This window comes from Ochotona curzoniae, unplaced genomic scaffold (assembly GCF_017591425.1).
Source record: "Ochotona curzoniae isolate NIBS_2020 unplaced genomic scaffold, NIBS_Ocur_1.0 contig_1014, whole genome shotgun sequence".
Taxonomy (NCBI): domain Eukaryota; kingdom Metazoa; phylum Chordata; class Mammalia; order Lagomorpha; family Ochotonidae; genus Ochotona; species Ochotona curzoniae.
This window is the reverse complement of record NW_024464920.1, coordinates 9,259,390-9,274,707: the sequence shown is the minus strand read 5'-3', so window position 1 is coordinate 9,274,707 and position 15,318 is coordinate 9,259,390. Positions and strand designations below refer to the sequence as shown.

The following is a 15,318-nucleotide window of genomic DNA, read 5'->3' as shown; positions in this document are numbered from 1 at the left end:
CAGGCTTTGGGACAGCACGTGGTGCTTCCAGCCTTTGACAGGCAGGGCCACCCACTGGCTTTCCTTGGGTCCTAACACACTCCTTTCCTCCTTGAGGGGGCTGTGTGCAGTGATGTGTGCACATCAATACTCTGTCATCCCTGGGAGATGTGCAGTGGTGGCCCACTGCCTTGTACACCAAAGTCCCAAAATCAGTGATTTCCAGCTAGAAAGATGGCAAGAAGGGTAAAAGTTTGGTGGGGCCTGTGTCATGTGGCCACAAGTGCCTCTAGGGATCTTGTGAAATTACATACTAGAGTAGGTTCAATTTCAGATTTGAAATTTCTGTCCACAGTATGTGAATGAAAATAATTAACATTCCAGCACTCTCTCGGGCCCCAAGAACACCCCTTGGCATACTGTACACCTGCTAGGAGCTGTACAAAGTGCAGTTGGGCCTGTTCTCTGTCCATTTAAACGTGTCCTTACCCTATTCCGCCATCTTGATTCTGAGCCTGTTCTCAGTCCTGAATTTTTAACAAAGATTGCCGATGTAGACGATGATCTTTGACTCAAACATGGAACTACAAGGAATTGACAAGCTGGGATCCAAAAGCCAGCCAGGCACCAAGGAATGGTGACCTTGGAGCTTAGCTGCCAAGATCATCCTTGAGTGTTGCTGAAAACTCAGGCTATTGACTCTTGATGCAAGCTACAGGAGTGGAGACCAAGAATCAGGGGCCAGGACATGAAACCCTTCTGACCCCTGGCCAGCCACCATGGCAGCCTGAGTGGTGCCAGCTGGGACTCTGGATTCTTTGTGCCGTGGTCTCCTCTGTCCCCCCATCCCATTTGTCCTCTCTCTTCAGTCCATCCGAACTGTTAACAAAGGGAAAGGTAACTCAATCAGGGTTGAAGCCTTACATCTTTCCTCATTCATGCCCAAGACCTCTCTGTTCATTTTCCTGTACGCCATAGGAGATCCTGAACTCAGACATGCGTGGGCACTGGGGGATGTGTGCAGGGATCAGCATTCAGTCCCTGGAGGTAAGCCTGCAGAAGTCTGAAGTGCTGAAGACCTAACATGCTTCAGCCAAAATCAGAAAGTGGAAAATTGGGGCAACATGGATACCCATAATGAGAAGCAGTTTGGGTAGACTGCTTCCCATCCTACTTCAGGGAGCTTTTCCATTTCCCTTCTCTTTTTTTTTTTTTTTTTTTTAGATTTATTTTTATTATTTTTTCATTGGAAAGGCGGATATACAGAGAGGAGAGACAGAGAGGAAGATCTTCCATCCGATGATTCACTCCCCAAGTGAGCGCAACGGGTCAATACTATGCCGATCCGAAGCCAGGAGCCTCTTCCGGGTCTCCCACGCGGGTGCAGGATCCCAAAGCTTTGGGCTGTCCTCGACTGCTTTCCCAGGCCACAGGCAGGGAGCTGGAAGGGAAGCCGGGCTGCCGGGATTAGAACCGGCGCCCATATGGGATCCCGGGCGTGCAAGGCGAGGACCTTTAACCACTTGCGCCACCGCGCCGGGCCCCACCATTTCCCTTCTCTTTTGTTGTCTCTCTCTCTCTCTCACACACACACACACACACAGAAAGAGGAGAGGGGATTCTCCTCTTCCTCCCAGCAGTAATCAGCTCTGTTCCTACTGTCCCTCCTGCAGCCCAGCCTATAGCTGTCCCCAGACTGTTCCCGCAGGATGGAGAATGTCCCTGTAGGAGATCTCTGTAGGTGTCAGGGGTCCAAGTTTGGCTTGACTTACTTGCTTGGTTCCTCCAGACAGACTGGTGGTGCCCTCCTTCTTCCTGCATTGGGGTCCCCGGTCTCTACCTGCCTCCTGCCACCCCATGTCTTCTGTTGATCCTTCTGCTGCCTTGTGCCCAGTTCCGAAGACCAGATCTATGCAAAACGTGTAATGAGATGCCATGGGGTATCCACTCTTTCACCACAGTCCTTTAACTCATGCATTGATTTGAAAATTGGACAGCACTAGGGGTTCCCAGAGGTTCATAGTGAGTTTCTAGGTGAGGATTTCTAGGTAGTATTGTCGGAGATTCCTTAGGCACTATTAGGCGTTGAAGACAGGAGGTGCCTGTGGGTATAGCCTGCTACACTGACATCTGCAAGTTTGTTACTTTCCTAAGGTGTGAATGACCGGCTGACCAGCACCTCCGGTCATCAATGAAGTGATTAACAAATGCTTCCTGTGAGGCAGCTCCTGCCTCAGTCAGCCCCATAACCAATGCCTACTTTTGAACAAAAGTTATTTGAAGGACAGAGAATGAATCTTCATGTGCTGGCTCACTCCCCAAGTTTTCCCAACAGCCATGGCTGGCTAGGTTGAAGCCAGGAGCCAGGAATTTCACACGACTGGCAGGAGACTCAAGTACTTGAACTGTCATCTGCTGAACATACACTGACACACTCCAGACAGGCGTGTTGGCAGGAAGCTGGATTGGAAGCAGAGCTTCTGGGGACTTGAATTGTGCACTGATATGGGAGTCCCCAAGAAGAGACCGTAGTCAGGTGCGGCACAGTGCTTGCCTGCCTAGCATTTTTAACGAATCATTTGGGAGATAATTACAGAACTTCTAGGCACTTGCTGGGAACCCAGGGATATAGCAATTAGCAACCCCATCCTAGGCCTCTGGGTCACTCTCTGGCCCATAACGAGTATAAAACGATCTCTCCCTGACCTTGGCATAACATTATAGCAGATCCTGAATGAAGGCTGAAGAATTTAGACTTGTTTTGATGGAAAAGTCACAGCTGCTAGAGGTGTAAATGGAACAAAAGATGGAGACCTACTAGACTTCTTCTCAAGATAATTGTTCATTTTGTGTAAGCCACAGTAACGGCACCAAGAGGATGAACACTTGTTAAGAACATGAGATCTGCCCTGCCTGCAATGCAGGTGACACATGGCAGAGGCACCTTAGGAGCTGACGGGGTTAAGATCATTCAGTTGAATTCTACAGCTGTGGGCACCTGCCATGTGCCAATTGCTGTTGCAGGGGGTGCAGACCCGGATACGAGTCTGAGTCCAGGATTCATTACTTCCCTTTGGAACCTAATAGAATTGTGGACACACACAGACCACTAGGGAAGGCGGCACTGAGTCTGTCAGAGGTGGGGGAAGGATGGCGAGAGCCTCGTGCCCGGGGCTAGCTCACTGGAGCCATGTGTTAGTTTTTCTGGCAGACGGGATGAAGGCTTTGTAGGTAGGGGAATGGCTTGTGGGGAAGGACATAGAAATGAAAAGGCTCTGAGTCAGAAATGTAGTGAGGGTGAGTTCGACAGGAAAGTGGAGTGGTGAGGGAGAGGGAAGAGAAGGCATGGAGAGAATGTGGGCAAATCTGCAGTTTTTGTAAGTCCTTGTGGTGCGTGGACAGGGAAAAGGGGATCCTGGTCCAGATGGATACTGTTGCATGAGACAGAATCCAAGGCTGGGAGCTGTGGGATGAGGTCAGGGAGGCTGTACTTCGAGACTTGGGGAGTACCATCAACAGGCTATGGGTACTGTCCTAACATTGGAGCGAAGGGAAGTTTCAGACTGCAGGCAGTTTTGGAGACATCCATGGAAATGAAGAAGGGTGCTTGCAGCCCGAGCATCCAGGGCCTTGGACAGTCGGGGAACTTCTGGAATGAACACTGACTGACCGGTAGGCTGGAATTCTGTGATGCTCTACGTGTAGCAAGGCACTTTAAGAAAGTATATAAAAGGTTGGAACTAAAAGCTGTTTATTTTGGTGTGAAAAAAGAGCTGAAATTATAAATATATCTATGAGGAATCTTCACACTGTTCTTGGGAATTCGTGCTATGAAAAAGCTGCATGGATTTCAAAAACCTTTTCACACCAAAATCTTATTTTAGATTTGGTCTTCAAGAATTTCTTCATGAACTGCAAGAGACTTTATGAGTTTCTTGAAGTACTCTCATTAGATAAGTTTGGGATATATCAAGCAACTTAAGATGGTTCACATAAGGAAGTCTGAGGACATGAAATTGGTGTAAGTGGAATTTGGGATAATGGCTAAAGCCGTCCTTTTCTGGAACCATAAGCGTTTGGAAGAACATAGTGTTTTGCAGTGTGCAGAATCAGTGGGGAGACAGTGGACAGGCATTTTCATGGCTGTTGTACAATGTCTTTTATAACGGCAGGGGCTTAGATGCAACAGGAATGGGGGCACCAGGGGCCATATCTGGAGTCAGCTACAAAGGCATCCCACCTCTCCTTGGTTGGGATACTGAGTGGTCCAAGGGGCCTGGGCCACATCTCATTTTGTCCTTGGTTTGTGATATCTGAATCATACGGGGCACTCAAGGTTTGCTGACAGGATCTGTAAACGTTGGTACCGCAGAGAGAAAGAGCTGTAGGAAACACCGGATGTGGAAGTTAGGAGTTCTTACTCCCAGATGAACATGTCCATTCAGTGATGGGAGGGGTGGGGCGCACCCTTCAGCCCCTCGAGCACTTAGAATCTGGGTACTGTAGGACAATCAAATCCCAGAAAGGTTATGGAGTGCCAGGAGGCAGAACCTGCCAAATGCCAAAAGAGAAATCCCATCTGGTTGCGGGGAGATGAGGAAAAGCTCCTTTGAGGAGGTGGCATTTTGATGGGCAAAGGGAGGCAGGGCATGTCTCTAGGCTCTAGGGCTCCGTGTTAAGCTGTGGGAGAACTGAACAGGGATGACAAATGAGGCATCTTGGTCTCTGGATCCCTCCTCCGCAGCCCCACGCTCCACAAAGGAGTGCCCTCAGCACCCCTGCTTCCCCGGGCAGTCCCTGGGCCCAGGGGTCACTCTGAAAGACTTCTCTAAAGAAGCAGGCCTTGTGCTTGTGGCTTCTTTGTGTAGCCTTTCCCCTTGGGCTGAGGTCCACACTCGCCAGGCTCCAGGAGCCTGTGGAGAGAGGCAATAAAAGTTGTGTGGTGGTGACAACCCAGGTCAGGCTTTATGGGAACCTTGCTAACTTAGACACGTTACCTAAGTTGGTCTTTAAGGCCACAGGTTTTTCAGGCAGAAGGGGCATGGGAGCAGAGAATTTCAGTGTTTATTTGCATGTATTATAGACAACATTTCAAACATACTACACAGGAGAAACGCTGTGTTCTGATTACATGCTGTATCCCTTGGAAACAAATATGCAGACATCTCAAATCTAGACCTGGCTACAAATCTTGGATTAGGGAAATCCGAATTCTGCTTATGTATTTATTGCTCAAAGGATTACAAAGGATTGTGTGTGTATATATGGCCATGATGCAAGACAGCTATGTTTTGTGGTGCCAAAGATTATTTTTAATAGTGTTTCTTCATATTTATTTCACATAATTATCTTTCCATGAACTGAATGTCCATTCTCAGTATCAGCTGATAAACTTTTTTGCTTTTTTTCTTAAAATTTTTGAATTTATTTTTCATTATCAAGGGAAGAGACCATCCATACGTACTGGTTCATGCTTCAAATGTGCAGCAGCTGGGAACTCAACTCGGGTGTGCCATGGAGGTGGCAGGGAGCACCAGTTGAGCCAGCATCCTGGCTGCCGCCCGGGGTGCATGTCAACAGGAAACTGAGGCAGGAAGAGGAGCCAGTACTCAGACCCAGCTGCCGGCTTCCCTGCTGTACCCCAAGCCCTCTCCAGTTGTTCTGACAAAACTAGAAGGTGGCTCTGAACACGGTGATTGTGTGACATACTGTGCTTGGAACCTGGCTCCCCAGTCATGTAGTTCTCCACTCCTTTAACATAATTTAGGGCCAGCTAAGTCGCTTGTTTGTTTGGGGGAATTAAGTACTCTTCTACAGATAGTTATGTCTACCGTGAACAGAGAAAATACACTCAGTCTGTCAGATATACTTTTAATGAGTAATTCATTGGTTCATTCATTACTTAGTTTGTAGTCCCTTAATCTGTATCTGGCATGCATACTCAACGAGCTTTAAGAGTACTGAGTACATCATTTAATCTTCCTGAAAACCTTGTAAGTCCTGAGGGTCTTTTAATTTTCCTCTTTTTACATAAAGATTAGGAAACTGAGGCTTGAGGAAGTACGGTTTCTCACCTGAGATGCGCCAGCCGGGAGGCACTGGTCCTGACATTGGAACCCTGCAAAGATGCCGCAGAGCAGTTAATTCCTAACTGTCGGGCCAGATGGCCTGGCCACTTGGGAAGCTGCCTGAGCCTGCAACAAACGGAAAGCTTATTCACAACGTGTACTTTTCCTAGTAACCTCATAGGTCATTTTAATATGTAGGAAATGCCCTGGAACCGACAACTCCCGTAATTTGGTATGAGTCTGTTTACTTTTCAGTAACTTCACCGGTTTGAAGACCTTTGGATATTTGCCTCCATCCCACTGAACAGAGCAACCTTTCAATTCAGGTTTAGGCCCAAAAGCTCTCAATAATTAATGAAGCTGCTGAGGCCAATTCTAGGAAAAAATAACACTTGAACATCCAGCATGATGCAATCTGCAATGCTGGCGCCTGGGCCAGCCTGCTACTGACACAAAGCACCTTATTGACATCACAGAACTGCTGAGAGGCTCCCCACAGGCACCCAAGGTGTAAAACCAGCCGGTGCCAAGGAGCTCACCTCAGCTGAGAAGCAAAGCGACAGACTCGCCAGCTGGGCTGGCTGTGTTGCCTAGCATCTCCTGCCCTCTAGCTGGCTTTTGGGCCAGGACTCCTGTGGTGTGTGCAGGAAAATGCAGGCCCTGGTTCTCTCCTGAGAACCCAGGGTGTGGGCTTCACACTCAAGTTGACAAGAGGGCCATTGCCCTCAGAGGGTGATGAATTACCACCACCCAGTGGGGTGCTACCAGGGTATTTTAGCAGCTGGTTGGTGGTGTGTCTAAGGAGGGGTATACTGTGCACCTAGTGGACATGCAGATGACAATGAACACCCTTTGTGGCATGAGTTGGGCTGTGTACTACATCTGGCTTGATACAGGAGTGGGAGCAACGTGAGGGAACCATTTGGATTAAAGACGCTACAAGCCTGTGTTTTCTGGCAGACTATTTATGGATAGCAACTTGTCAATACCTCCTTTATACAACTGTTCATAATATTAGTGCTGGAGAGTGTGGAAGTGAATGGTGTTAAGAGTCGTCTGATTTTCCTGAGTGGAGCGAGCATTGTCTCTTGGCCAGTGGCCAGCGCACCTCACGTCTCTGCTGCTTGCTCATGGCTGGAGGTATGCAAATATCTATAGCAAGAACTGTCTGTCTGCTTTTTCCTCCCAGACACCAAATGGACTGCTTCTGACCCCGAGCCCACTGCTGTCCAGCATCCACTTCTGGAGCAGCCTCAGCCCCGTTGCTCCATTGAGTCCTGCCCGGCTGCAAGGGCCAAACACGCTGTTCCAGGTGAGCAAACGTCGTACTTCTGAGAGATGGTTTTTCCTGTAAGTCTTAGAGTTTTAGGTGGTAATTTCTGCCACATGTTGTGTTAAAATGCTAAGAGTTTTCTAAGGGGGTTCAAGGTAAGGGCGTCGCACAGTCCTCAGAGGCAGGCATTTTCCACCAGGGCAGAAATCGGCATGCTTGTGTCAGGTGTCCCTATGTGAAGCAATCCGATCTTTGTGCTTTGAGTTTTTTTTTTTTTTTTTACACAATTAAAGCATAACTTTTAAAACTTTTTGTAAAAGTTCAAAAAGCTTTAGAATTATTAATCCTGTTAGCGTAGTGACTCACTTGAAATAGATTACAAAATTAAAACAGTGAGTAATGTCTCCTTAACGGGATGGACACATTTCCATGAATCAGAATCAAGTTTTGCTTGTTCTGCAACAACAAAAAAGGAACATCCAGGGTGTTTGGTTAAAAATACTGAAGATTGAGCTGTTCGACCTTGCAAAACCTTGCATGTGGCAAGCACCTTCACGACTCACTCCCACACTGGAACCTTGCAGTAGCACTGCTTGCTATCAGTCAGAAATCATTATTTCCTCTTTGATGGTTGTTACAACCTCTTGAATGGTTACTCATCAACCAGGGTGCTACTGTTTGAATATCTGAGCACAGGAGTGAAGCAAAGGTAGGCACAGGGCAAACTGCCTCTTCTTTTTCTAGTTTTGACTCATCCGCCTTGCATTCCATGAAGCCAATGTGGCTGACCCCAGGTTAGCCTGGGTTCTTGGGTTTGTGTTGGACCTAGTACTTGGTATCAAGACAGACTGTGGGCCCTCAGGAATTGCATCCTCTTTGCTGTGGTGACTCAGCATCTGATGCACTGCTTGGTACACAAATGGTGCTCATCTTTACGGCCAACTGCATAAAGGAATGGATATCCCAGGGAGTTCCTAAAGGGATATCTAAGAAAGGCAACTGTTAAAAAGGTCAGGTCTCCCTGATCTTCCCAGCTGGTCATTTTGCTTGTTAAGGTGACCATTTGCTAATGACCTCCGCTGTGACAAGAGCTAGATGTGCTGGGATTTCGGGTCTCGTTGGAGGTAGGGTAGTATGATTAAGCAAGTTGTGATTGGTATTTTGCTTCTCTGGTTTCCTGCGAGTTGGGTATTGTGTCGTGATATGACTGTGTTCTTGGAGTATTCAGGTTTCTTTCTCCCCTGATCTTTATTCCAATTACAATGAAATTCAATTGCAGCCATACAGAGCCAACATGTTGACTTTAAAGCAAAAAGTAGAAGTAGCAAAAAAGCAGCGACAAGCACTCTTCTAATAGTGAATTTTTACATCAGCAGTACTAATCTGTTGCGGGGGGATACAAGTGCTTGTTTTGTCTAAGTCTCAAGATTAGAGCAGTGTTCTAACATGAAGCAAAGCACAAGGGAATTGTATGGCTACAGTCAGTCCCATAGGGAAGGGACTACAAGACTGCCCTAGAGTCTTAACAGCTTTTGCAGAGTTCAGTAGATGTCTTGAATAACAGATAGTCTCTCATTTCCTCCCTTACTGGGAATTCTAACCTCTAATTGGGCTTGGTGACCTCTTAGGAAAGTCATGGATTACTACTGATTTTTTTTTTTTTTTTTTTTTTTGTGGTGGTGGTGGGTGTGGGTGGAACAAGGGGGAAAACTCTTTGCCCAGGATCCTGACATTTCCAGCGCAATATCTGGAACAGCAACAATGGTTTATGTCCACAGTGATTGTATACACTATAGCATCTCTGGGAGTGGGGAGACAAGTAATCCCTCTTTGGTCTCTTGTGTAGACCAGTAGTTCTCAAGTCTAACTCAAGAATCACCTTGAGGAACGGGGCCTGCTAAAAATATTTCTTTCAAATTTCCAGTGATGCTACTGTAGATCTAGAAACTACATTTGAGAACCACTCAGACCAGTGCTTCCTAAATTACATCTAGAATTCTACAGAATTGGGGCCTTGAAAAGACTATTTGCTTACGTTTCATTTTAGCTTCACTAAATAGACTTGTTCTCTAAGGAACCATTCAAAATGCAACTCTAAAGAAATATATATTTATATCCCAATCTGAGTGGCTGACAGCTTGCAATGCCCTTGGGCCCTCTTTGTGTGGCTGCAAACCGTAAGATTAAAGAAAAAGCAATTTGGTATATTTTAATATTACTTTTCCTGTGGAAAGAGCAAGTAAATGGTAAAAGTTGAGGGTGGTAAGCAACAAAACATGGCAAGAGGAATAGTATTTTCTGATCGTCGTCGTCGTCTTGAAAGGCATAGAAAAAGATTTTTTCCTTCACTGGTTCACTTCCCAAATGGCTGCCCACAGCTGGGGCTCTGGGCTGAAGCGGTGATGCTAAGACTCAGTGCAGCTCTCTCGCATGGGTGGCAGATACCTGGGTGTCACAGATGGGAGTGGTGCCAAGACTTGAGCACAGGCCCTCTGATAATGCCTGCTTACTTTAAAAATATTTAGACACTACAATTGATGAGGAATTCAGATCACTGTCAGTCAACAATATCCCTTCCTATATTTACTTTCAATTTTGTAAATCAATTGCACCCCTTTTAAGCCAATGAAGATAATTTTATTATAAAGCAACAACAATCTTTTAAAACAAATGTTAGAGAGAGAACCAGAGTTGGCCTACCACAACTGTTAAGTGATGTTGGCCAGTTTTCCTGTTGCAATGTTTGGAAAGGCAGGTCCAAAACCATGGGTAATAGTTGGCAGGGCTGAGTTTCCGCACAGAATGTCTCTGATACAATTGTTATAGCAGATATTGAAGAATTTCAGGTGAGGCGAGACAGGAAAACAATCTTTCTGGAAGGGAGATATTTTGTAACTGAGGTTTTGTTTTAAACAGAATTATTTGAAAGGTGAAATGAGAGGGAGAGAAAGAGAGAGCTTCCATCTGCTGAAAGATTTCCCCAGCTAGCAAGAACGGCTGATGCTGACCTGTAGCCAGGGACATAGCTATCCAGGTCCCCCCTGTGGGTGCAGGGCATGGGAGTATGGACTATTTTCTGCTTTTCCCTGGCACGTTAGCAGGGAGCTGGAGTAGAAGCAGAGCATCTAGGACTGGAACCGGTGCCCGTTAGGGTGGGTGGGATGCTAGAGTCTTGGGGGCAGCTTAATCCTCTGTGCCACAACACTGGCCCCAGAGAAATGCTTTAATGAAGCTGCAAATGCTGCATATAAATACAGAACCTTGAATTACTAGTAAAAAGAAAACCTCTTTATACTAGACAATTGGACACTGAGTTTATCTACAACATGTCTGTTCCACAGCACTTTTAAGATGCATGTGGATCCAATTTGGACTATACCTAGTAGGAACACGTATGTATTAAAACAAGGTGTATGAGAATATGTTCTGTAACTTTTAATTCCACAAACCTAACCCAGCCAAGTACTTGCAGTGCTCCGTGGCAGACTGGGGGCAAGGGCGAGGTGGGGGCAGACAAGGGTGACAGGGCAGGAGAAAGACTATCTCCAGGTAGGGGGAGGGACTAAGGATCAAAGTCAGAAGGGCACCGGCGATGCTGTTCTGGTAAGTAGGGACAAGATTTTGACAACAGAGCATAGTTCATTTTGACTGATTGATATCCTTGGTTAAGTAAAGTCAGTTTAAGAGTGGTAAGAATTCAAGTTGGAAGAGTAGCCATGGGTCTTCAGCATGATAGGATTGTGCTGTAAAACAGTGGTAAAAAAATTTCAAGCTGCACAGAGAGGAGTAAATGCTTTTGTTCGAGTCACATGGAAGAGAAGATGGGTGGGGTTAGCGGTGAGGAAGGAAGGGGACCAGGAGACAGCAGATGAAAAGATATCTGCTACCTGCTGGTTCACACCTCAAATGGCCACAGTTGCCAGGGCTGGGCCAGAGTCAGGAGTTTCCTTCAGATTTGAGTACAAAAGCCCAAGCACAAAATTGGGCCTATACGAGATGCTAGCAGCTTCACTTGCTATGCCACAATGCCAGCCCCATGTAAATACCAGAGCCTGGTTCAAGTTTAGAGCTAAGTTTACTCCTAACTACCAAAGAGCATCAGATAAAAGGTAGTTCTTCTGGGGCAAAGGCATGAGTTGGGGACATCTAACAAGGAACGGTGATCAAGTACAGGCATGGTATGGAAAGACAGGCTGACAGAAGCAGGCATGCCAGCAAAGTCAGGCTCCACAAGAGAAACTATACCAATCGAGTGTAGGCAAATAAAGGGCAGAAGTCAGTTTCAACAATGGGGAAGACTAAGAAAACCAAGGCTGATGAAGAATCTAAAACATGGGAGTGGAAAATCTTATCTAGCAGTGCTTACTGTAGGACAGTGGGGATAGTGGGCAAAAGCATGATTTTAAAAATTTTTGGATGAGTGAAGTAGAAAAAGGATAATTCCACATTAAGGAATGTGAAACAGTTACTAAAGAGCTTCCCTCCACATCTCAGCCCTCGCCAAGGTAAGTTGGAAAGGATGATAGAGAAAATAATCCCATTAGCTTGATTTTGCTGCTTTCCCGCTGTGCAGGATTTCTGTGAAGTCCTCATTTTCTCATCTGTAAAATGGGGATACCCAACTTATTACACTGTCTCCAGAGACTAAGTGAAATAGTGATCCAGGCCACTAAGACATGTTACTAAGAGCCTGCAAGTCACTCAACACTCAAACTGACTTGCTCTACAAATATTTATTGTACTTATAATATGTGCCAGGCCTTGAAGCTGATATTCAGTGCTTATGTTTAATATTTAACTTCAGTTGAACTAAAATAGGAAATTATAAGACGGTCCCGATGATTTAAAAAAAAAACAAACAAAACAGGCAATGAAATAACCTAGTTGTGACCAGGCACCTAATGAAATAATCAAAGTCCTTTCATTTCCAAAGTAAAAAACAAAACAAAACAATTACTGAGTACTTTTTCTCAGTTACTACTGAATTCTATGGAATTTTGACAGCCATTACAAAAATACATGATAAATTACTACTTGCATGTACACAGGCTGGCCAAAATGTTTGTTTTGAATAAAGTAAATCAGTATTCTTGAATAGCTTGGAACCTTTAAAAGTAGCACTGGAACATGTTTTAGCAACATCTAGAGTGTATCTGCCGGCAGCCATATATCCCTATCATTGTCATGTTCCTGTTAACTCAAACTGGCAACTCATTTCTGGTACAGGGGTGAGGAGAGAAAGCCATAACCGGCAGCCTGACACTACAAAGGACCCTTGTCCACTGCTGAGCTTGCCAATAATTCTAATTTTTTTTCCTTACAGTTCCCTACACTGCTCAACGGCCACATGCCAGTGCCGCTCCCCAGCCTGGACAGAGCTGCTTCTCCAGTACTGCTTTCTTCCAGCTCCCAGAAATCCTGATGACATCTGGCCACAATTAAAGACTCATTAACAGACAAACAAATTTGTCCCGAGGGGCTAGTTTACCTGTGTCTTGAGAAGGACATTGTGAAACCCCATTAATTTGGTTTGCACTTTTCACAACATAGTTTATGTTAGCATTTTGAAAACTGGTTTTTTTATATATTCAAGTATATATGGAAATCTTTTGCATTAAGTGAATTTTAATGTCTCTTTTTATACCCTCTTAGCTCTTTATGTGGTGGACACTGTTGACAGTGAAGAACCTTTCCTAATGGTTTTCAGTAGAACTAATCAGGATGTGAAGCTTATTTCCTCTAATTCTGCATATGCTGAACTGTGCTTGTAACACCCTATAACCAGCTGTGCCTTCCTTTGCATTTAGATTATGTAAATGATTTCTATTTTTTAGTATTAAGAAAAAAATGTCTGAAAGACAAAAATTAGTTTCAAACAGCTCTAGTAGAATTTCATTATTTTCACAAGTAGGCAATATGAAAGCATACTCATATCACTTTTTTTGCTTTCAATTGTGTAAGAATTGCCTTAGAATCTTTTTGAACTGAAACTCAGTAAATGTAATATCCAATAAAACAAGCCATATTTAGACAGTAAGCATTTATGAAAGAAAATGTTCCCAAGCGCATTTTTAAAGAAATGAACTTAGATGCCTCTCAAACAAAAATGTTGAGTTTCCTGAAGTTCCTGCTATCATCAGCCCCTAGAACATTACCAAGTTTGTATAATCTTACTTTTAAAACTAGCCCTGCTTCTCCCAATTTCCCAGACTCACACCCAGCTGACATTTACCATGTTCCAGCTCCAGACTCCGACTGAATTCAAACAATTTTTCTTACATCAGGCATCATTACAATTTTTCATGGATCCAAAAATTCATTTAACACACAATTGGAAGTCCTGAGGCCTATTAGTATGGAGAGGTGTCAGATACACTACTTAATGATTTATTAAATTTATGCTGAGGATGAAGGAAATTATAAAATATTACTCTGAAGGAAGCTTACTTTATTTGGAACACTATTTCTGTTGAGTGCTGTGGTTTAAGTGCAGCGATGAGAGCCTTTTTGGCCTTCCTTCAGAAAAATCGGGCAGCATTTCAGAGGCACCACAGCAGTACCTAGGCAGGAAGGGTAACTGTAATCCTTAACTCCAAGTAACAGAAACCAGTTTGAAATGTGACCGAATAATCCAATCCAGGTACTAAATGACAGGGATTATTACAAAGAGGAAGGGAAGTTGGAAACCAATTTTCACTTAAATTCCCAAGAAATTTAACAACTGTCACTTCATATGGAAATGACCTAGGATTTTCCAAATGGAAATAAGTATCTTTGTTGGGAGTGTGAGCTCTTATCAAGAGAAGGAAAAACACTCCCTAATATGCCCCTCTAACTAAAGTAATAGGACTGCTTCCAAAACTCACAAGTAGATGACAACACTGTCACCCCATCCCAGGCTAAAGGGCTTGCATTAACAAAGGGAGGTGGTTCAGGGTGCTGGTAGTTACAGAACATGAAGAGTCATGAGGGGTCTTGGATAATGCCTCTTACAGTTCCCAGGTCAGAACAGACCTATGCATAAACGCAGGGGTTGCCTGAGGCCACAAAGCTTTGAAGACAGAATCATGATCATGTTCAGTCTGACCCTCCGTCTGCAGTACCTTGCTATAGATGGTTACTGGCCCAAAACGTGTTAGGTTAAAGCATTAGACTCTAAAATGGGAGAATCTCTAAACGAAATTAATGTGGAGAAAAATACCCACATCCAAAATGTCTTTAGAACTTTAAAATATAAAACCTGATTGGAAATTTAGTCTAAATTCTTTTTTTCTCGATATATTGTGATTAACATGTACTCTACAACATAAAGATGGAAAAAATGCCATTCTTGGGCCAATATACTATAGCTCAAAGAGACAGAGTATTGAAATATAACTTACAGCTCTGCCTCATTCTCCTTTTTAAGTAGGCAGAAATTAGGCTTCAAAGAATGCTAGATACCCTCCTGTGTTTTAGTCTGCTTGATCAATGTCAAAACTGCTATGGCTGGATTGTTCTGCAACTATGAGAAATAACCTGAACACTGTTCTTTTTGTACACCTCTTTCTATGACTTGAAATCTTCATTCACTTTCATATATGTATCATTTTTATTGTTATACTATTTTTGTTCAATAAATACTTTGTGATAAAAGATATTTAGAGGCAAGTAGATTGATTTTCCCACATGTACTTGAGATGATACCAACTTCAGTTTCTCATATGAAGTTATAAACCTTAACATAAAGCATATCCACAGCTGAGTTAAAAATAAGTTACTGTGGTTGAATTGAGGGCGAATGGAAGTACTTTGAAAAACAGTATCCTGATTTTTTTAAATTTTAAGTTTTATCAACTGATCTGTACCAAGGAGGGGGAAGTGAGGAGGAAATAAAAAAAAAAAAGTTACTATTTATTCCATTAGCCATTGTGTTGCTGCAGGGGAATGTGAGGTGCCAGGCTTGGTGATGGGTTGTCATCCTGGGTTTAATAGAGGAAGACTGGCGTGAGCTGTCGC

At 44.2% G+C, this 15,318-nt stretch overlaps 1 protein-coding gene across 1 annotated transcript in view; it reads left to right on the top strand.

Annotated features, from left to right (window-relative positions):
• ELK3 (ETS transcription factor ELK3) overlaps positions 1-14,957 on the top strand; it is a 59,525-nt gene extending 44,568 nt beyond the window's left edge. The window contains exons 4-5 of the mRNA XM_040980483.1: positions 7,237-7,359; positions 12,644-14,957. Coding sequence (XP_040836417.1) covers positions 7,237-7,359; positions 12,644-12,742 — 222 coding nt within the window. The 3' untranslated portion in view covers positions 12,743-14,957. The remainder of the gene's footprint in view (positions 1-7,236; positions 7,360-12,643) is intronic.
• The last annotated feature ends 361 nt before the right edge of the window (positions 14,958-15,318 follow it).